This window comes from Moschus berezovskii, chromosome 14 (assembly GCF_049115385.1).
Source record: "Moschus berezovskii isolate FMDL1 chromosome 14, NW_MosBer_1.0, whole genome shotgun sequence".
NCBI classification, from domain to species: Eukaryota; Metazoa; Chordata; class Mammalia; order Artiodactyla; family Moschidae; genus Moschus; species Moschus berezovskii.
Window position 1 is genome coordinate 42710217 of NC_142473.1, and position 23906 is coordinate 42734122.

A 23906-nucleotide genomic window follows, 5' to 3' on the forward strand; every position below is an offset into this window, starting at 1 on the left:
CTTTTCTCTAGTTGCAGCAGGCTGCTTTCTAGTTGCAGCGTGCAAGCTTCTCATTGCTGAGGCTTCTCTTCTTTCAGGGCACTGGTTCTAGGGTGCACAGACTTCAGTAGTTGCGGCTCCCAGGGCTCTAGAGCTGTGGTGCATGGGCTTCGTTGCTCCATGGCACGTGTGATCTTCCTGAATCAGGGTTTGAACCCATGTCTCCTGCATTGGCAGGAAGATACTTTTACCACTGAGCCACCAGGGAAGCCACTGGGTAGCTCTTGTTCAGGGTCTTTCATGCATTTGCAGTCATATACTAGTAGGGGCAGCAGTCACCTGAAGGCTGGACAGAGCTGGGGTCTAAGGTATCTCACATGGCTGGCAGTTGATGCTGGCGGTCAGCTAGGAGCTCAGTTGCTCAGTCGTGTCCAACTCTTTGTGACCCCGTGGACTGCAGCACCCCAGGCTTTCCTGTCCATCACCAACTCCAAGAGCTTGCTCAAACTCAATGTCCGTTGAGTCGGTGATGCCATCTAACCATCTCATCCTCTGTCGTCCCCTTCTCCTCCTGCCTTCAATCTTTCCCAGCATCAGGGTCTTTTCAAATGAGTCAGTTCATTGCATCAGGTGGCCAAAGTATTGGAGCTTCAGTTTTTAGCATCAGTCCTTCCAATGAATATTCAGGACTGATTTCTTTTAGGATGAACTGGTTGGATCTTCTTGCTGTCCAAGGGACTCTCAAGAGTCTTTTCCAACACCACAGTTCAAATGCATCAGTTCTTTGGCACTTGGCCTTCTTTATGCTCCAACTCTCACATTCATACATGACTACTGGAAAAACCATAGTTTTGACTAGATGGACCTTTGTTGGCAATGCCTCTGCTTTTTAATATGCTGTCTAGGTTGGTGATAGCTTTTCTTCCAAGGAGCAAGCATCTTTTAATTTCATGTCTGCAGTCACCATCTGCAGTGATTTGGGAGCCCAAGAAAATAAAGTCTGTCACTGTTTCCATTGTTTTGCCATCTATTTGCCATGAAGTGATGGGACCAGATGCCATGATCTTAGTTTTTTGAATGTTGAGTTTTAAGCCAGCCTTTTCACTCTCCTCTTTCACTTTCATCAAGAGGCTGTTTAGTTCCTCTTCACTTTCTGCCATAAGGGTGGTTTCAATTGTGTATCTGAGGTTATTGATATTTCTCCCAGCAATCTTGATTCCAGCTTGTGCTTCATCCAGGCTGGCATTTCACATGATGTACTCTGCATATAAGTTAAATAAGCAGGGTAACAATATACAGCCTTGATGTATATCCATGTCCAGTTCTAACTGTTGCTTTTTGACCTGCATACAGATTTCTCAGGAGGCAGGTAAGGTTGTATTCCCATCTCTTGAAGAATTTTCCACAGTTTGTTGTGATCTACACAGTGAAAGACTTTGGCGTAATCAATAAAGCAGAACTTTTGCTGGAATTCTCTTGCTTTTTCTATGATCCAACTGATGTTGCCCTTCTTTGGGATTGTAATGAAAATTGACCTAGGACTGACTGAGCTAGGAGTTCAGTTAGACCTTTGACTGGCATGCTTACATGTGGCCTCTCTAGCATGGCAGCCTCAGGGTAGCAAACTTCTTACATTGTTTCTCCCAGAGTGAGAATCCCAAGAGAACAGGTGGAAGCCTCATGGCCTCTTCTGACCTAGACTTGGAAGTTATACAGCATCGTTTCTGCTGCATTCTACTGGTTCCAAGATAGCCACTGAATTGTTTCCAGGAACTTGGAGTCATGTTCCAAAACTGCCATAAATACTTACTACATGCCAGGCACTGTTTTATGTGCTTTATATATTAACTCATTTGATTCTTACTAAAAAACACCTTGGGCTTCCCTTGTGGCTCAGTTGGTAAAGAATCCACCTGCAATGCGGGAGACCTGGGTTTGCTCTCTGGGTTGGGAAGATCCCCTGGAGAAGGGAAAGGTTACCCACTCCAGTATTATGGCCTAGAAAATTCCACGGACTGTATAGTTCATGGGGTCGCAAAGAGTCGGACATGACTGAGCGACTTACTTCACGTCAAAAAACACCTTAAGGTAGGTAATCCTACCGTCTTTATTTTAGAGAAAACTGAGGTACAGAAGTTCAATAAGCTCCATTATGACACCTTTAGTCAAAGGGCTAGGATTTGAATCCAGTCATGCCCTAGAGCCCATGGTCTTATCTGCCAGTTGTATACAGCTGTGGCTCCTACTACATTTGGTTGAACTTCTATACACATAGATACATAGTGAAGGACAGGGAAGCCTGTATTGCTGCAGTCCATGGGGTTGTAGAGTCTGATGTGACTGAGTGGCTGAACAACACATAGATAAGCACTTTTCGTTCACAAGCACACTCCCCCAATACAATCAAAATCATGTGACATGTCTTACCTTCTCAGCTCTGACTTTTTCATATGTGGCTTGCTTTCCCTGGAATACTTTTCTTCCACTTACGTTACTTATTCTTCAGATCTTTTAGGAAGCCTTCCCTGACCACCCACTTGTGGAATGAGTGCGTCTCCTAGGGTCACACTGTGCTTATGATGCCTGACAACTTGCCTGTGGTCCTGGCTGTTTCCCCATTGGATTGTTAGTTCCCCGAGGGGAGGGACATTATTTTATTCATAAAGTGATTTGTAGCACTGAGCACAGTGCCTGGTGTGTAGTATGTAAATAAGTATAATCTCTCACACTCATACCCCTCATATACAGGTACCTCACATTTTCCACATGTAAACACAGCCACTGAGGCAGATATATCATGTGCCACATTTACTCTTGTCCATGCGCCCTCGAACACTGTGATTCGGTCTCTGTGACAGCAAGCATATCACACACACAATTACTGTGACAGCTCTCATCTTCAATCACTGTCATGTACTGTTTTCCATACAGTCATGGTCACCATCTGTACTCTTAAAACAGGATATTTACCCTCCTACAAACTGAGTTAAGATGACAACGGCTCTATTTTTCACACACGCCTTCACATACTGTATTTTTCATCCACACACTCCCCGACAATTCCTGACACATACAGTTATGCTTACACACTGTCTTCTTCTAGCTCCCACACTTTCGCACACACAGTCCTCACTCGCACAGTCATACGCGTACACACCCCGCTCAGTTCAGGAACTGGAGGGGCACACCCGAGGGGGTCTGAGCCCTGCATCTCGGCTCCCGAATCTCAGTCCGGGCCAGCGCGGCCCCGCCCCGCCCCGCCCCCTCATGCATATGCAGCATCTCGGCCCAGCGGCCCGGCCCCCAGACGGCCATTTGTAGCGGCGCTGGAGGCTGCGTTCGGCAGGCGCCGCGAAGTGTGGAGGAGCGCGCCCCCCGGCCGCCGCAGCCCCTCGCCGCTGCGGTCCCCTAGCTTCTCCGCGCCTCGGGCGGGACCCGACCAGCCCAGGCGCCGCGGTGCCGTGCTGAGCGGCCCTCCAGCAGGTCCCGGCGCCCGGGACCCCCGCCCGGCCGCTCGCCCGCAGCCCGCCGGCCGCACACGTCCCCGGAGCCGGGCCTAAGGCGGGCGGCGGCTCGGCGCGGCCGGGCTGGGCTCGGCGGCGTCCCCATGGCCGCGGCCGGCTGGCGGGACGGCTCCGGCCAGGAGAAGTACCGGCTGGTGGTGGTCGGCGGAGGCGGCGTGGGCAAATCGGCGCTCACCATCCAGTTTATCCAGGTACCTGGCGCGGGCCTGCCCAGGGCGCCCGGGCGGCGGCGGCGGCGGCGGGCGGGGGCTCCCACTACCTGTGGCGGGGCGGCCGCAGGGACCCCGCCCCGGAGGCGCCGCGCAGGCCGGGCTGGGGGGCGCGGGGCGGCTCAGCCCTCCTGTTCTGCGGTCCGGGCGTCCAGCTCTTGCCTGCCGGGCGCCCAGCTCGGCGTCCCGGGAGTCGGGCTTCTCAGGAATGTGTCCGGGAGGGCGGAGTTGGCAGGGTGGGTGGGAAGCGCAGATCCACCTTATCGCTCCGGCCGCGGCCCGAGCTCTTAGGGAGAGGCAGCGCCGCCGCGCTGAGCTTCCTGCCGTGAGGCCGGGGCGCGGGGCGTAGGGCGTGGGGCTGGAGCCCCGCGTGCTGGGTTTCCAGCCGCCCGGGCCGCCTCCTGCACCGTGGGTGCGATCGCGGTGGCAACTTGGCTCCGCGTGGTCTACGAGCTTCTCCGCGCACGCCGAGCCGGAGCTGCCCGCTTCAAGCGGTGTGTTTCTCTTTGTGTGTGTTTGTGCTTTGCTTTTAAGTAATCTCTTAGGTAATATGCCCGGGTGGGAGTGTGTGATAATACCCCAGGGAAATGGTGTCCTCGAGGAAGTTAAGAATGTTCTCCGATAGGGGTGAGACCATTTCCTAGGAATTCCTGGTGCCTTCCTGCCTCTCGCCGTGCCAAGGTGAAGTTTAGGGTGGGCCAGGCTAGATGACCGACCGGGTCGTGCGTTCTGTGTCAGTTCCAGCCACTCTCTCCCCCACCCCCAGTCCTCTCTGGTAGCTGGAGGCGGAAAGTAGGGTTGTAGAGGAAAGGGAGGTCGAATTCTTGGTTCTTAGGATTTGCTTGTGGTAGGAGGTTTGAGTGATCTTTTTTGGGACTATTAAAGAGAGAAGCTCCGATATCTCTGCTTTTGTCAACCTAAAAGGTGTGGCGTTTGCTGGGAGAGAATGAAGGTACCGCGTTGTAATAGGTAACAAAGATACATATTAAGAGTGTTGTTAAAATGCTTCAGTGAAATATACCAGTTTGAGCCATTTGCTTTGAGTTGGCATACTTGAATAGCGTATTTCGTTTCACTTAATGTATGTAGTGACATTAAAATTCAGAGTTCTGTAACATAAATGTGATTGTTACCTGTCCAGTTGACTAAATGAGCAATAATTGCTGTTATACCATTTCAGGGTATTAAAAACTGCTGCTGAAACCTTTGTATCCAGGAAGAGATGTTTATGTAATGAGCATTTACAGTATACTCGTTAATGGGTTAAAAAAAATTCACACTAAGAGGTGAGATTGGCTTTAGTATAGGAGGCTGCAGAATCAGAGATGCTGTCATGTTATTTCTCATGGGGTCGGGAGAGACTTTAAGTAACTGGCAAAGCAAAACAATTTATAGTTAACTTTTTTTTGGAGCTGTAGCTAGGGGGAGGTGGGAGGTTGGCTAGGAGAGAAAATAATCCTGGGTTCCTGTATTAATAAATAACGTTACCTAAAAGATTTAAACCACAATGTATCTTTAGCTTTTTTGATGGGGGGCAGGGAATCCACCTCTATTTGAATCTGTACTTTAATTATTAAGATATTGGAACTTTTTGTTTTTGGAAATAGTATTAGAAACTATTAAAATGACAGTAATTTCTGTTTGCTTAATGATTTTCTAAATTCATTTAAAGAAGCACTTCCTTTATGAATAATGATGTACCTAGTTACTCTAGATGATTTAAAAGAAGTAAAACAGGTGTGAGCTTTGAGTCATGCAGTGTTGAGTGCTAAATCTTGCTGTGTTGTTTATTTACTGGGAGAACATTGCCAATATATTATTTAGCTTCTCTGAACCTCAATTTTCTTTTCAGTAAAACGAGTCTAATCACACATTCTTCATAATCCTTTAAGTTACGGGAACATCCTTAGCTTTGTATCTAGCGTATAGTACGTGCTCCATTAATGATGGCTCTTACAAGCTTACGTGTACACTCTGTTAACACATTTAAATGCAAAGAGAGTTCTGAATTGAGGAAAAGTCAGTTTGGGAAGGCAGAGAATGCAATGGCAAGCCACTCCAGTACTCTTGCCTGGAAAATCCCATGGATGGAGGAGCCTGGTAGGCTGCAGTCCGTGGGGTGGCTAAGGGTCGGACACGACTGAGCGACTTCACTTTCACACATTGGAGAAGGAAATGGCAACCCATTCCAGTGTTCTTGCCTGGAGAATCCCAGGGACGGGGGAGCCTGGTGGGCTTCCATCTATGGGGTCACACAGAGTCGGACACGACTGAAGTGACTTAGCAGCAGCAGCAGTTTGGGAAGGATTGATAAAAGGACTGTGTAGGCGTCATGGTGGAAAGAGAGAGCATGAGGGGTAACGGTCATATGCTGGTTTGGAGAGAGGAGGTAGGCAAGGAGGGGAGGAGGAAGGGGACCGGTGGAAGGGAGGGTCATGGGCTCTGACTTTGAGAAGGCTTTCTGGGGAGGTAGAAGCCAGACCTGGATGCAGTCTCAGCTCTACCACTTGCTGCCTGTGTAATCTTAGGCAAATTACTTAACCCTCTGAGTACCTTAGTTTTTTTCCGACTGTAAGTTGGGGAAATACAAAGTACACTTACAGTTCTGAAAATTAACATCTCTCCAGGGCCTGGAAAATGTCTGGTGCATAGTAAGGCTACAAACATTATCATTATTACTATGTTAATCTTAGCTTATGGAGCCAAGGTGACTATCATCTATACTTAATAGAACTGCTATTTATTGTCCAGCTCCTGGGAAATTAAAATTCATTGTTATGATGGTCTGGCAGTAGTAATGGAAGGAGAGGAGTCTGCAGAAAGGTAATAATCTTAGCGGGCGGAAGCCAGTCCTCTTTGTTAGGTGATCAGGATGACACAAATCAGTTTTATTTATTTTATAAGACTCCTGAGATACAGCACTGTTTTTTACAGAGTTCCGTATGTATTTTTCTATTATGTAATCTTGAGTACAAAAAATATAATGAAAAAATTTGGGAGTGGAGAACTTAAAGCCTAACTTTCTTTATAAATTATTGCCTTTTATATATAAAGAGGGCTTCCCTGGTAGCTCAGAGGTAAAGTGTCTGTCTGCAATGCAGGAGACGTGGGTTCAATCCCTGGGTTGGGAAGATCCCCTGGAGACGGAAATGGCAGCCCACTCCAGTACGCTTGCCTGGAAAATCTCATGGATGGAAGAGCCTGGTAGGTTTACGGTCCATGGGGTCACAGAAAGTCGGACACGACTGAGTGACTTCACTTTATTTCTTTCTATGCATATAAAGAGCTACAAGATTAGGAAATTAAGGCAATAATTACTTGATTGAGATGGCTTTTCTCTTTAAAAATGAATGCAACACATCATGAAACATCCATGACTAATAATATAAAATATTATTAAGAATAAATATGTGTACATGAACTCCTTGTTTCTGTTCATAGTTTTCTGAAAGTTTTGTTGGTATATAGAAGCCCTTGATGATGAGTGGACTCTGTAGTTAGAAAGTGATTTTAACACTATACAGAGTGAAATGGAGAAGAGTTGGCTCTCTGGGTTCTAGGTCTCCCTCCTCAGGTGATGCTGGGGATTCTTTGAGTGTTCTGTAATCTAAAGGAGATCAATCCTGGGTGTTCATTGGAAGGGCTGATGCTAAAGCTGAAACTCCAATACTTTGGCCATCTCATATGACAAGTTGACTCTCTGGAAAAGAGTCGGATGCTGGGAGGGATTGGGGGTGGGAGGAGAAGGGGACGACAGAGAATAAGATGGTAGGATGGCATCACCGACTTGATGGACATGAGTTTGAGTGAACTTCAGGAGTTGGTGATGGACACGGAGGCCTGGTGTGCTGTGATTCATGGGGTCGCAAAGAGTCGGACACGACTGAGCGACTGAACTGAACTGAATCTCTTTGGGGCTTTATTTTCTTCTCCATAAAATGTTGGGCTTGGGTGAACAAATTGCCTCCTCACTCCTGTGTGATTGATATTTAGGTAATGAACGCTGATCCCATTTTGAGTTGGGAAAACTTTATCGGTTCAGAGTTGATTTTCAGAAATAATGGAGTAACCATTGTGGTTTCTGGCAACTCTGAGAAGAGACCATACATGTTTCACAGATTGGAATTTCCCAGCCTCTGTTCTTCTTTTAGCATCCTACTTGTTATTCACAGTCTGTCAGATTTTGAGCTGTGTAGGGGGTAGCTGACTTCTCAGGTATCAAGTTTTAGTCAGTCTTACAACCTGTTAGCCTGGACTTGACTCAGATGTTGCTTTTTACCTAACTTATCTTTTGTGCAATCCCCTTCCATTGCTTTTTCCTGGGACAGAGATCTTAGAAGAGATTTCAAGGCACATGCATTTGTGTTAAAGTTAATTGATCGTGGCAAGTTTAGATTCCTGAATTGCTATTCTGTTGCTACATCTTGAACATGTGCCCGGCAGTTAGAAGTCACTTAAAGTAACTTTTATCTAAGAATTTGAAATGATACTGTGGATGGCATTGCAGACTTGATGGACATGAGTTTGAGTAAGCTCAGGGAGTTGGTGATGGACAGAGTAGCCTGGCGTGCTGCAGTTCGTGGGTTCGCAGAGTTGGACACGACTGAGGGACTGAACTGCACCATGGACTTGTCTTTTAGTGTGAAAATTACTATTCTACGTTTTCAGAGTAGTTTACAAATGAATTCTTAGCGTTGAAAAATAAGGTACCCCTCCTAGTGGTGTTTTACATGCTAGAGATTTCCTCATTTTGTTAGGATGAAATGGTTTTGTTGGCAGTTCCTAGATACACATGCTAGTCTCTCAAGAAAGAACGCCTTCTTTTAGAGAATGACCACTTTTGTTAGAGGAGAAATTCTAACCCAGAGAGTCTTAAAACTCATTCTTCTTATTCATTTCTAGCCTCTGTGTGTGTGTGTATGAACGCGTGTGCAGATGTACGCAAGCCTGTGTCTTGTCTTGGAATGGGAAGTTGAAGGAGTTTAGTGGGGATACTTCTGTTGAGTAGGTTAAGAATTCTGCTTTCCCTTGGTATAGTACCATTTGAAGGCAAAATGATGACAGGCAGCTCGCTGCCTACTGGAATGGGATTTTTAATTCATCTGTATTACTGAAATGTTAAGGGTCTTTCCTAAGCTTTAAAATAAAAGTAGCCTGTTTAATTCAGTGAGGAAAATAAATTGGTAAAGTGAGGAAGGAGAGCAGAAAGAGACTTTCTTGAAGCTGTATTATTTAAAATCTTTTTTAGGATTTCTTTTTCAAATTAAAATTGATCTCATAAAAGAGAAACAGATTTTGTGATGCTACATGAACTTGTTAATTCATTTCTTTCTTTTTTTTTTAATCCTTTTGGTAAGGAAAAATAGAAGTCTCTTAGGGTATTTGTTTCTTGTTGAAAAGTGATAATGAGTAAAAGACTTTGACTCTACTTGTAAACAACATAGAGTTAATTGTCACTGGATCTTGCTGAATGACCTTGATCTTGAATTAATTTGGCTCGAGCCACCCAGTCTGGGGTTGAGGTCGAAACTTCAAGTAATGTCCTTGGTAGGCTTTTGATTTACTTCTATTTCTCAAAGAAAAATGTCTCTCAGGCTTTTATGAAAAAGACAAAGATGTATATACATTTACTCACATATTTTCTGCATAGTTCTGAAAGAAGCAAAGAAGTATGACTAAAATTGTGCTACTGGAGTTACTTGTAAATTATATTTTAGTTTGGCATTTTGTAAAAGCAGTATGATTGTTTATTGGTTATGTAACATTAAATAGTTTAAAATATACTTACAGAATTTGTAAATGTTCAGAACTGGATGTATGGATATACATGCCAACATGATAGCTGATGTTGCTTTTTAAAATGCTTTTTCCCAAATGCTACCATTTTACCATATTTGTTTTATTCCCCCCAAATAAACAGTTTTTTCCTGAATCATCTGAGTGTAAGTTGAAGACAATGCCCCTTTATTTTTAAATACTTCCTTGTACATTTCCTAAATGCACCGGCACTTGCTTATAAACATAGTGTATAACCTAAATCAGAAATTAATGTTGATATATTATTAAGGTAATATGCAGAACTTTTTTAGATTTTGCCAGTTGTCCAAATAGTGCCCTTTATAGCAAAAGAAAAACCTGATTATGCAGAACATTTTGTTTCTGTGTCTTTAATTTGAAACAGTTCTTTCATCTTTCTTTTTAAAATGTTTGTTTGGCTGTGTCTGGTCTTGGTTGCAGCACGTATTGATCTTTGTTGCATCATGCGGGGTCTTTTGTTGCAGCTCAGGTTCTCTAGTTGTCTTGAGGGCTCTGGAGTGCGAGGGCTCAGTAGTTGGGGTGTGTAGGCTTAGTTGCTCCATGGCAGGTGGAGTCTTAGTTCCCTGACCAGGGATTGAACCTGTGTCCCCTTGCATTGCAAGGGAGATTCTTAACCACTGGACCACCAAGGAAGTCCCAAGTCCTTGTGTTTTATGACGTGGACATTTTTGAATACAATTAGTTATTTATAGAGTTCCTTCAGTTTGAATTTGTTTCTTCATGGTAGATTCGTTTTGGATGCAGGAATAACAGAGTTGTGTTCTTCTCAGTGCGTTATATCAGGAGATGTAATCAGCATCCAGTTGATTTGACTTTATGCTGTAGTTGATTTGACAGCATAGGTGTTTACCTTTTGACTCAGTGCTCCCAAATCTACAAATTTACCCTGGAAATGTACTTCCAGTAGTATTAAAATATATAAGTGCATGGGGCCACAGCATTGTTTGTAATTTAAAAAATTAGAAGCAGCCTACAGGATAGAGAGGGGTTGAATAAAATATGGTACATTCACCCAGTAGAGCATTCTGCAGCTATAAAAAGAACTGATGGGAAATGCGTTCCAGGATAAATTGTTCAGTGAAAAATATAAAGTACAAAGGTATTTACTATATTTGTGATATATTATTTTTAGGGTAGGAAAGAAGAGGAAATAAAATAAAAAACGTATTTACTGATTGGGGCAAAAAAGCACAGAAATGGGTAAATCAGAGGTTAAAGAGCTCTGTGTGTTAGCTCTGTGTGAGGGTAGGGATGAGGGGAAGGGGATTGAGGGCCTCTTCTGAGGATCCTTTTCTGACTCATGGAACCATGTTTAAGGTTTCACACACTCAGTATATAAACAGCAAACACCAATAAAATCAAAGGTGGAATACTAACAAAACAAATAAACGGAACTTTATTTCAAGTGACTAACATAACCACACTGAAGGAGGAAAAGAAAAAAAAAAAATGTAATGTAACTTTTGAACCCAGCGTTTGGACTGTGTCCTCAGGATAAAGACGAACTCTAAACAAACACTGAACTCTGGTTAATAGGCCTTTCCCCGCCCCCCATCTTCCTAGCAGCAGCATAGGGTTTGCAATTCTGAAACAATTTTCTATACGAGGATTAAGTAGATAAATTAATGTATTGTGGAAAATGGGAGCCAAGTTTCTCACAGCCAAAGAAGGGAGTTATAGGTGTGGAAAAGGTGAAAGCTAGGAAGCACTTGATGCAAAGTTGGAGTTGAGGACGCTGGCATAAAATCGTTAGGGGAAGCACACTGACTGAAACCCCCCACCCTGACCAGACACTGTAATAACCATTTGCGTGAGTTATTTTATGACAGGTGGTCCTGGTAAGGAGCAGGAAACTAACAAGGCACCACCAACCAGAAGAGTTCAGGAAAGGTCAAAAGGAGACACCACGTGTCCAACCACCTCCCAGAATCCTTCTCGCTGGCATCCATCTTGGTTGAGCAATGTGTGCACACCAGGAGGGACTCTGAGTGACTGGCCAGAGAATAACCCAGAGGCTAATCCCATCACCGTGACGCCCGAACTGCTGTGGACCGTGAGCTATGAACTGCGGGGCGGGGCAGTTCTCCTGGCTTCCCTTACTCTGCTGCTCTGCCTAGGTGCCCCTTCCCAATAACGTCTCTTGCTTTGTTAGCACATGTGTCTCCTTGGACAGTTCATTTCCGAGTGTTAGACAAGAGCCCACTCTTGGGCCCTGGAAGCGGTCCCCCATCTTAAAACAGAACTCATAGTTTAAAAAGTTATATACTAAGATATAGAAATAGGAGTGTGTGGCTACTCATACACACATCCATACATCTTTTTTCCAGCTATGTCTGCTGAGAGTGCATAGAAACAATGATCCCCTATTAGCAGTGAGAACACCCAATGCCAGATCTTGAGTGCTAAATACCATCCTTTACTAAAAGGAACCTTGGAGAGATGACTGATCCTTGGGCTGGGGCAGGGAAAAGTAGAAGATGAACTTGGAGCATAAAGGAAGTAAAGAGGTGCTCAGTGTCAACTACAAATTGTCTCTTGCCAAGATCATTGCCAGTGACTGAACAACAAGGGCATTTGCCATCTGTCTCTGTGGAGATTGAACCCTGTGCCTCTGCCGCTATTGACCTTCAACAGCCCCTGAGGGGAGTTCAAATGGAATGAAGTACTCTGTGTCCAGGGAGTCCGGTGGGACAAGTCTGTAGATAGTTGGATACTTTGAAGAACTGATTTTATGATCCCAGTCCTTGTTTCTCCTCATATCTAGAAAAGCACTAAATCTCTTCATTGATAACATCAGATCCTTGTGACTAGCGGAAAACTTTTGTAAAATGAGTGCTTAATGGTACTGAACTCCTGCTTCACCCAAACCTTATATATTGGTCTTCCCCCACTGCCTCTTTGGAGTAGTCTCTCAGACCTATGTGAGGAGCTGCGTTCTGGGTGGCAGTTCTCATTTTGCCCTAAATAAAACTTGACTTTCAGCTCTCAAGTTGTGCATCTTTTCTAGTTGGCATCAGAAAACAAAATGATGGTGGCATGTCAAAGAGACAGAGCCAGCCTGGAGGAAGGCCCACTGGCTAACACCAGTGGGATAAGCTTAACACGTGGGATAAGCTTCCCAGATGGTACTAGTGGTAAAGAACCCGCCTGCCAATGCAGGAGATGTAAGAAACCTGGGTTTGATCCCTGGGGTTGGGAAGATCTCCTGGAGGAGAGCAGGGCCACCTGCTTCCAGTATTCTTGCTTGGAGAATCCCATGGACAAAGGAGCCTGGCAGGCTGTGGCCCATGGGGTCACAAAGAGTCAGACATGACTGAAGTGACATGCAACTCTGGGATAGTCTCATCATCAAAATAATGATAGTAATTGATTATTGCCCGTAAATAAAGAATCTAAGAATCCATAGGGATAAATAAATTGAGGAGGAAGGGAAGTTCTTCCTTAGATTTGATGAGTAAACAGAGGAAATAGTGGAATTAGAAAATTCAACACTTGACAGTCAAACAGCTGATTTAAGTAAAAATCATAAATAGATTTAAAAGTAGTGGGTAAAAGTTTGAGAGTAGCTGGATATTAACATAGTCGTAAAGTATCTGCCCATAATGTATTGTTAATTATCAAGGGGAAAATAATAGCCACAGGGAAGAAACCGAAGTGATCCAAGTTAACATTTTTGACATTGCTTTAGGTAAAGATAATCAGAGTTTTATTCAGTTATGCTAGTGAGATCTGATCTTCACAGTTACCTTAGCTAGGCTCTGATTGAAAATAAGCCTGAAGGAACCACATTGAGGCAAAAAGGGAACCAACTTTCTCTCTAAGGAGAAAATTTTTGCTTAATTTTATAGGCGGATGCCTTTTGAGGTAAAGGTTGATAGTTAAGCCAATACAGATTTTGGCCACGATTTTAGCATGATATCCTCACTTTGCACTAATCTTGCCTTTTGCTGTGTAGATTTTCCTCCCTTGTGTTGTGTGGTGGATTTGAAAACTAGATTCTCTCTCCCTCTCTCTCCTTTTTTTTTTTTTTACTACTTGGACTTACCTTGAAGTTATTCATTTTCTTAAACATATAATTATAATAGTTGTCTTATTTCTAGTTGTAAAAAATGAGGAATTTAGCAGTTTTGTTTGCTGTTTTCACTCAACCCTTTTCATAAATTTCAGTTCAGTTCAGTTGCTCAGTCCTGTCCGACTTTGCGACCCCATGAACTGAACGCCAGGCCTCTCTGTCCATCACCAACTCCCAGAGTCCACCCAAACCCATGTCCATTGTGTCGGTGATACCATCCAACCATCTCATCCTCCATCGTCCCCTTCTCCTGCCTTTAATCTTTCCCAGCATCAGGGTCTTTTCAAAGGACTCAGCTCTTTGCATCAGGTAGCCGAAGTATTGGAGTTTCAGCTTCAGCATCAGCCCTTCCAATGAACACCCAGGACTGATCTCCTTTAGGATGGGCTGGTTGTATCTCCTGTCCTTAAAGTAACCAAAAGTGTGTGTGACTGCACTGTTTTAAGAGATTGTTTTTTGTCTTTTGCATTTGATTTTGTTATTATAATTGTAATAGTAAATGTTGTTGTTCAGTCGCTCAGTTGTGTCCAACTCTTTGTGACCCCATTGACTGCAGCCTGCCAGGCTTCCCTCTCCTTCACCATCTTCTGAAGCTTGCTTAAACTTATGTCCATTGAGTCAGTGATGCCATCCAACCATCTTGCCCTCTCCTTTCGCATTAGGAACTGTTGTATTTATTTGCCATTTCTTACCATTCTAACTAATTTCAGTCCTAACAAGCAATCCTCATGAATAACTGGTTTTTATTTTGAATTGTTATTTAGAGAACACTTTCAAGTACTTTTAAAATTTAATTTTAAGATTAACTTTACATTAATTTTTAAGATTTAATTTTAATATTAAAATTTTACTTTTGCATGATAAATAATGAGTATAAAATTATTGGATCCTAAGATTTTTGTATTGAAACAGTTAGAGGTATCTTTCATGTCTTTGCTTTTATCTCACTAGCCTCAAGTTTCCATTCTGCAGGAATAACTTGTTTTCTGTTTGTGTGCTTGTAGCCTTCTTTTTTTTAATCATTGGAAATGGAAACATTTGTCAGGATATGACTGGAAGTTTTTCTGTGTTCACTAGTTTTCCCTGAAAAATGATGAAACATTCTCAGGTCTGGGAAGGTTTTCTTCTTCATTTTTGAAATCATTTTCTCAATTATCTTCAGAAATACCTATTTGTGAATTGATTCTTTGAAATCATTGTTTCATATATTCTTAAGTTAATCAATGAAAAGGCTAAGATAGTCTGTCTCCATTCAAGAATTTGTCAAATTTGCCTTCTGTATCACTGAAATTTCTGGCTATCAAATCGAAGTACTCTCTTAAACAGATATAATACCCTTGATATTTCAGTCTAATAGTAATCAGTGGTGATGTTCTTTTGTTTTTTCTTAAGGCCACAAAACTGGTATTTTTAAAGCTTGGTACTGCTTAAAGAAAAAATTCTTGCCAGGGAAGGGTTTTTTCTTGAGTGGCAGAATGTGCTTTTTAAATTTATCCTTTTATAATGAGTTGACCTTAGTCATTCTTGTTGTTTGAAGTTAAGAACTGGCTTTGCTCTCTTTGCTGTTCAAGGGACTCTCAAGAGTCTTCTCCAGCACCGTAATTCAAAAGCATCAGTTCTTCAGTGCTCAGCCTTCTTTGTGGTCCAACTCTCACATCCATACATGACTACTGGAAAAACAATAGCTTTGACTATATATACCTTTGTTGGCAATGTCTCTGCTTTTCAATACACTGTTTATGTTCGTCATAGCTTTTATTTTTTTTTTCATTTTCACTTCACTTCATTTCGTTTCATTTTTTGTTTTTTTTTTTTTTGGAGAATTAGGGATGGTTAAGAGGATAGTCAAAGCCTTTGACTGTGTGGATCACAATAAACGGTGGAAAATTCTGAAATAGATGGGAATACCAGACCACCTGACCTGCCTCGCGAGAAACCTATGTGCAGGTCAGGAAGCAACAGAATTTAGAACTGGACATGGAACAACAGACTGGTTCCAAATAGGAAAAGGAGTACGTCAAGGCTGTGTATTGTCACCCTGCTTATTTAACTTATATACAGAGTACATCATGAGAAACGCTGGGCTGGAAGAAGCACAAGCTGGAATGAAGATTGCCGGGAGAAATATCAATAACCTCAGATATGCAGATGACACCACCCTTATGGCAGAAAGTGAAGAGGAACTAAAAAGCCTCTTGATGAAAGTGAAAGAGGAGAGTGAAAAAGTTGGCTTAAAATTCAATATTTAGAAAACTAAGATCATGGCGTCTGGTTCCATCACTTCATTGGGAAATAGATGGGGCAACAGTGGAAACAGTGTCAGACTTTATTTTTTTGGGCTCCAAAATCACTGCAGATGGTGATTGCAGCCATGTAATTGAAAGATGCTTACTCCTTGCAAGGAAAGTTATGAACAACCTAGAAAGCATATTGAAAAGCAGAGACATTCCTTTGCCAACAGAGGTCCATCTAGTCAAGGCTATGGTTTTTCCCGTGGTCATGTATGGATGTGAGAGTTGGACTGTGAAGAAAGCTGATCGCCGAAGAATTGATGCTTTTGAACTGTGGTGCTGGAGAAGACTCTTGAGAGTCCCTTGGACTTCAAGGAGATCCAACCAGTCCATCCTAAAGGAAACCAGTCCTGGTGTTCATTGGAAGGACTGATGCTAAAGCTGAAGCTCCAATACTTTGGCCACCTCATGCAAAGAGTTGACTCGTTGGAAAAGACCCTGGTGCTGGGAGGGATTGAGGGCGGGAGGAGAAGGTGACGACAGAGGATGAGATGGTAGGATGGCATCACCGACTTGATGGACATGGGTTTGGGTAAACTCTGCGAGTTGGTGATGGATAGGGAGGCCTGGCGTGCTGCGGTTCATGGGGTGGCAAAGAGTCGGATACGACTGAGCGACTGAACTGAAGAGGATAGTTTTCAAGTTTATTAATACCTAAAATTTAACCTTTCTGCATTGCGGCAAGTAGAAGAAGCTTTGAAAGATAGTCAGGGGAATGTGTGCGTCTGTGTGTGAAGCTGTAAAATGCATATCAAGGCAAAGGTGTTTCTTGTAGGTACAGAAATCAGTACGGCCTAGATTCAAAAGCTGCAGTGCTTGCTTCAGTGTGTGTGTTTGTGTTGGGGACGGGGGGCGGCAGCATGTGTGTATGTTACTGAAATATGCTTGTTTGGTGTTGTATTTTGTGTAGATTTTTTCCCACTATTTCATACATAAACTTCTTTTACTCTTTCTCCTTTCTCATTTATTTATTGGCTGTGCTGGGTCTTTGTTGCTGCATGCAGGCTTTCTCTAGTTGTGCCAAGTGGGGCCTGTCTCTGGTATGTGGCGCACAGACTTCTCATTGTGGTGGCTTCTCTAGCTGCAGAGCACAGGCTCAGGGCTCACCCACTTCAGTAGTTGTGGCGTGCACAGGTTCTAGAGTGCAGGCTCAGTAGTTGTGGCACATGAGCTTAATTGCCCCGTGGCATGTGGAATCTTCCTGGACCAGGCATCAAACCTGTTTCTTCTGCATTGGCAGTCAGGTTTTTAACCACTAGACTACCAGGGAAGTCCTCCTTTCTTTAAAAAATGAGAATAATTGTTATTTATTTCTTACAGTACTGCTTTAAGTAACTTCTCTGCTATAATTTATATTTTTAAATGTATTAAAGGATTCCTAGTAAGAGGTTTTCTAGAATGTTTCTTATATTACCATCGTCATAAAGTCTGTAGTATCCTTAATGACTTTTGAAAAGGCATTATAAGACTGATTTTGCATTGTTTTTTTGAAATGAAATCTTGTGCTCTTTATGAATTCTTAGATAATTTAATTTCAGTTTAGATATCCCCTTAATTTTGATGTGATTTAAATTTGGGGAAGGATTGAGTGGCTCTCTTTGTAAATTCCTAGTTTTGTTGGGCTATCGTCAAGGAATGTGACCTGTAAATTCCCTGTTTTCCAACATCAAGAAGTTTTAATGGACAAACATGCTGTTGATTTTTGTAAATATTCCAAGAACATGAGAGAAGAATATTTGTAGTTTATAAGGTGCAAGGTTTTACATAAATCTGTCAACTAGAATTTGTTGATTGTATTATTCAAATCTTCTGTATCCTTTCTTCTTGAGTATTCTGTGAAATTCTGAAATACGTTGATTAAATTTCCCATGAAGACTGTTTTGATTTTTTCCTTGCATTTCTAATTTTGCTTTATTTTGATATCATTATTTGGTATATAAAGTGTTACTAATGATTACATCTTTCTTATAAGTAAATAGTATCAGTCTTGTGCCAAGTTTTACTTTGAATGTCAACCTGTAGTATTGATGTTGCCATTTTGGATTTTTGTTTGTATGCATTTATTTCATTTATATTTGCTATTTTTTTGGTGGCCATTTTATGGTTGTTATTCAGTTTCTAAGTCATGTCTGACTTTTTGTGAGCCCAAGGACTGCAACACGCCAGGATTCCCTGTCCTTCACTATCTCTTGGAGTTTGCTCAGATTCATGTCCAGTGAGTTGATTATCCTAACTATCTAATGGTGGCTCATTGGTAACAAATCCACTTGCAGTGCAGGAAAATGGGTTCGATCTCAGGGTTGGGAAGATCCCTAAAAAAGGAAATGGCAGCCCACTCAAATATTCTTGCCTAGAGAATCTCATGGAGAGAGGAGCCTGGATGGCTTCAGTCCATGGGGTCGCAGAGAGTCTGACATGACCAAAGCGACTTTGCATATCTAATCCACTGCCACCCCCCTTCTCCTTTTGCCTTCAATCTTTCCCAGCATCTTTGGCTTTCAGTCTTTTCCAGTGAGTTGACTCTTTGCATCAGGTGGCCAAAGCGTTGGAGCTTCAGCTTCCAATGATTGTTCAGGGTTGATTTCCTTTAACATTGACTGGTTTGATCTCTTTGCATTCCAAAAGCTTTTGTAAATAATATGTAATGTGATCCTTAAAAATCAAGCCTGAGAGTCCTTGTCTCTTAGTGGAATTCACCCCATTCACATTTATTGTATGATATGATTACGTTATCTGTGAAATAATCTGGGTAAATTTGTTTTGATCCTTATTCTATTTATACTCTTTGCTTTTAACCTTTGTTTTTGCAGGCTTAATTTTGTTTCTGTTGGTTTATTTCCCCTGCATTGAGAGTGAAAAATCCGGGATTATTTTTAAATGTAGAGGTTGTTTCTGAGAAACTTATTCCTTGTGATTGTCTTCATCATCCATTCTGTTCCGTTCCGTCGCTCAGTCATGTCCGACTCTTTGCGACCCCGTGGACTGTAGCCTACCAGGCTTCTCCGTCCATGTGATTCTCCAGGCGAGAATACTGGAGTGGGTTACCGTTTCCTCCTCCAGGGGATCTTCCCGACCCAGGGATCGAACCCGGGTCTCCCTCATTGGATGCAGATGCTTTAACCTCTGAGCCACCAGCGAAGCATAGTCATTAGTAATCTGTGAGATGACATACCACAGCTGCCAACTTTTTCTTTCTTAAAAAGATGTCCTCAACCTGGAAAAATTCTTTCTGCTTATCTGAGAACAGACAGTTTGACATAAAGAATCCTTGCCAGTTAAGACATTGCTTTAGATCTTGGTTTAGCCACTATCTGGCTGTTGGATAAGATAACCATTCTGTGTCTGATTCATTTTGACATTATTCTTTTAAACTCTGTAAACACTGGAATGTTCACAAGTAAAACAAGTGTTTTAGTAGAGAAATTTTATAAGTTTGGAAATTTTGCCTGAATGTCTGCCCCTTGGTTGTATTTGTGCATCTTATCCTTCATATTTAGAGTGTCATAGACCAGGAATAACTTTGTTACATTGAAGTAAGCATATGTATGTGTGCTTAGTCGCTCAGTCGTGTCTGACTCTCTGCAGCCCCATGGACTGTAGCCCGCCAGGTTCCTCTGTCCTTGAGGATTCTTCAGGCAAGACTACTGGACTGGGTTGCCTCCTCCAGGGGATCTTGCCAGTCCAAGGATTGAACCCAGTTCTCCCTCATTGCAGGAGGATTCTTTACCATCTGAGCCACTAGGGAAGCCCAAGCATATAGCAGAATATTTATTAGTATTTATTAGTTGCTAATCTTGGGTCTTGAACAGGATGTAATAAATTGTTGGAAAAAGGAAGTATTAGGAAAGATGAATTGTATTTATTATGGTTTTGTAACCACTGGTCACTAAAGAGGCTGTAGAAATAGACTGTTTTCAATTTTAGGTTTCAAAGTTTCTCTGAAATTAAGACTACATGTGACATATACACATTTGAGCTTTAAAGAATTTTAGTAGTTGATCCATAGCGTTCGGTTATATTGAAAATAATCTTTGTCTTGAGAAGATTTCCTATTTTAATTTCTCTCTGGAAATTCTGACTCAGGAAATGTAAAACAACTTGAGAGTAAGATCTTAAAGATTTATTACTTTTGTCTTGTTTCCTGGTGAGTTTTCTCTTGGTTAAATGATACATGTGGTTGAGATTACAAGAGTCAGCAATTTGTTAGCTGAAAGGAAGAGAACAGTAAGCAAGGAGTTGAGTCAAACTGCAAAGGAAGATTTATGATAGACATAACATTTAAGTTTCAAAAATCTTGTGAAAAAGATATATAAGTATTTGTGATTTTGTCTCTCTTGCTTCTGAAGTTAGGTCAATTAAATAAGGTAGGGAAATTCACCTTATGCATGTATCTGCATGTGCACAAGCATGCACAGGTGTGTATCATAAACTGAGAAAGGAGTGAATTTAGATTAGAGAAGGGTTCATTGCTGTTGGAATAAAAAAGTGAAGGTAAAATTTAAAACAAAGGTATAGGTCTGTGATAATTTAATGACTTGAATAATAATAGTAACTTGAGTACTGCATGAATTATTATATATATTTTCAGATATTGCCATGGTCCATGCCAACAACGTGGTTTAAATTAGCTTCTTTTTAATTGTTACATTCAGTTCAGTCGCTCAGTCATGTCCGACTCTTTGCGACCCCATGAATCATAGCACGTCAGGCCTCCCTGTCCATCACCAAATCCTGGAGTTCACTCAAACTCATGTCCATCGAGTCGGTGATGCCATCCTACCATCTCATTCTCTGTCGTCCGCTTCTCCTCCCACCCCCAATTCCTCCCAGCATCAGAGTCTTTTCCAGTGAGTCAGCTTGTCGCATGAGGTGGCCAAAGTATTGGAGTTTCAGCTTTAGCATAAGTCCTTCCAGTGAACACCCAGAATGGACGGGTTGGATCTCCTTGCAGTCCAAGGGACTCTCAAGAGTCTTCTCCAACACCGCAGTTCAAAAGCATCAATTCTTTGGCGATCAGCCTTTTTCCAACTCTCACATCCATACATGACCACGGGAAAAACCATAGCCTTGACTAGATGGACCTTTGTTGGCAAAGTAATGTCTCTGCTTTTTAATATACTATCAAGGTTGGTCATAACTTTCCTTCCAAGGAGTAAGCGTCTTTTAATTTCATGGCTGTAGTCAGCATCTGCAGTGATTTTGGAGCCCCAAAAAATAAAGTCTGACATTTATTTAAAGTTAAAAATTCTTATAACGATTGCAGTGTTTTATGGTAAAAGCACTTTCCATTCAGTTGAAAGTTAAGAATGGAGTAGAAACTGGTGAGAAATTACTTGCATGTTAGTAATTTATACATCATCAAAGGTTGGGTCTTGGGATTATTTCTGTACCATTATGAAGGTTCTATGATCATAATTTTAGCAGGTGATAAAATAGTATGGAAAAGGTTGTCTTCTGTTACAATGTTAGAGTGTGGTTCTCAACTTTTAGTTTTACATTTTTAAAGACACAGACTGCTGTTTTGTTTATTTTTTTCTCCTTCCTCATATTGCAAATTTTGTATTTAGTTAATTTCCTTATAGCAGATAGTTTCAGAAATAAGCCATTGGCTGAGCTGATTAGTCAAATAAAGTTGTCTGACATGGGTTACTTTAGTTTGTGGTTTTAGATGAACAGTACGTGGTACACAGCTGTTGCTCCAACAGCTTTGTTCCAGCTGTCTTACTGGCCTGTCACAAAATACCTCACATTCCTTTTTTTAAAAAAAAGTGAAACCCCTTGTAATATTCTATACTTTTTTACTCCATTAAAATGGATCCTGCTAATTACTTTGATGACTTGACTTTTATGTGTATCAATAGCTATTTATTTAGAATGATGCTAAAATAGATTATGAGTGACAGATTTAAACTTCTTATTTGTAATTTTTTGTTTTGAATTAAAGTTGGAGTTGTAAAATATTTATGCAAGTTGTGTTAAACATTGAAAAAGTCACCAAGCTTAAAAATGTCCCCAAATAAGTAGTTGTATTTGGATGATGAGATGGGCGTCTTCTGATTTTTTTCTAACCTTTGTTTCTATTATTAAGTTGCAATATAATATGAGATGAAAAGCTGTGATTTTATGTTTATGAAGTTTGTATAGAACCTGTATATTGTATAGAACCTATAAATACAGGTAGACTATTTTTGGTTTTTTTGATCAGGTGGTTGCACTTCATTTTTACTGTCTTACTTAGGGTATCTGAATTATAATACTAAGAGTTTCAAGTTTTTGTTTTTTAGTAAGGAGCAAGGACCTGTAACGAGTGTTTTGAATCATAATGACTGATATATATTGAACATTTTCTCTGTTAGATACCATGCTTAAAAGCTTTACAAGCATTGTTTTAATATTTATAATTTATTGTTTCTTTTTTGCAGATATGGAAACTGAGGCTCAGAAGTTAAATTGCTCAAGATCCCACAATAATGACTGAGATGGGACTTGAAGCCATATTTTCTTGGTTACAGAGAACCTAAGGGGACTTTCCTGGTTGCTCAGCAGTAAAGAATCACCTGCCAGTGCAGGAAATGTGGGTTTGATTCCTGGGTGGGGAAGATCCCCAGGAGAAGGAAATGGCAATCCACTCCAGTATTCTTGCCTGGGAAATTCCATGGACAGAGGAGCCTGGCAGGCTGTAGTCCATGGGGTCACAAACGAGTTGAATGACTTAGTGACTAGACAACAACAAGGGAACTATGCCCTATTCAGTTCAGTTCAGTCGCTCAGTTGTATCCGACTCTTTGTGACCCCGTGAACCACAGCACGCCAGGCCTCCCTGTCCATCACCACTCCTGGAGTTTACCCAAACTCGTGTCCATTGAGTCAGTGATGCCATCCAACCATCTCATCCTCTGTCATCCGCTTCTCCTGCTTTCAATCTTTCCCAGCATCAGGGTCTTTTCAAATGAGTCAGCTCTTCGCAATCAGGTGGCCAAAATATTGGAGTTTCAGCTTCAGCATCAGTCCCTCCAGTGAACACCCAGGACTGATCTCCTTTAGGATGGCCTGATTGGATCTCCTTGCAGTCCAAGGGACTCTCAAGAGTCTTCTCCGACAGCACAGTTCAAAAGCATTAATTCTTCGGTGCTCAGCTTTCTTTATAGTCCAGCTCTCACATCCATACATGACCACGGGAAAAACCATAGCCTTGACTAGACGGACCTTTGTTGGCAAAGTAATGTCTCTGCTCTTTAATATGCTGTCTAGGTTGGTCATAACTCTCCTTCCAAGGAGTAAGCGTCTTTTAATTTCATGGCTACAGTCACCATCTGCAGTGATTTTGGAGCCTAAGAAAATAAAGTCTGTCTTCTGTTTCCACTGTTTCCCTATCTATTTGCCATGAAGTGATGGGACTGGATGCCATGAGTTTAGTTTTCTGAAGGTTGAGCTTTAAGCTAACTTTTTCAGTCTCTTCTGTGCCCTATCACATTGCCCAAATATAACATTTTATTTATGAGTTACCTTAATAATGAAGTCTTGAAGTTTTTCTTTGAGTAGGTTCATGAAGCATTTTCTATTTAGTTGAATTTAGGAGACCTGGGATTGAATAGGGAGTGAAGCGTTGTTTATAGTATCTGTTTGCCTCCCTTTTTGCTCTCTTCTGTCTGTCTGTCAACAGTTTCCCATTACTGCTACACATGCTCTTCTGGTTACTGCTCTCCCTAACTTGGCATCCCCCCACACCTGCCCAGCACCTATTTGAAATTCCTGCTCTCACACGTCTGATTGCACTTAGTTGCAATCTGTGTGAAGTGTACATTCATAACTCTTCTGTATCCTTTACCACGTAGTCTTTTAAACCTAATTCTTAATCATCTTTCTAGATGTGACTCAGGGTTCATCCCAACCTTTCCTGAGGGAATATCCAGATTGAAGAGGTACTCCTCCCATATGCTGCTATAGTATCCTGTGCATTTTTCCCCTGAAGCTGTTGAGTGTAAGTCATCGAAGTAATGCCCCATTAATGTTT

At 41.9% G+C, this 23906-nt stretch overlaps 1 protein-coding gene across 2 annotated transcripts in view; it reads left to right on the plus strand.

Annotated features, from left to right (window-relative positions):
- Window positions 1–3277: 3277 nt before the first annotated feature.
- The window catches only part of RRAS2 (RAS related 2), an 80000-nt gene continuing 59371 nt past the window's right edge, over window positions 3278–23906 (plus strand). Inside the window, exon 1 of one of the 2 annotated variants that reach the window (XM_055423334.2) lies at window positions 3278–3694. In XM_055423334.2, the coding sequence (XP_055279309.1) occupies window positions 3587–3694 (108 nt within the window). In that variant the 5' untranslated portion in view covers window positions 3278–3586. Of the gene's footprint in view, window positions 3695–4096; window positions 4207–23906 lie in introns of those variants that run through there. The other variant, XM_088843073.1, reaches the window with a different exon arrangement.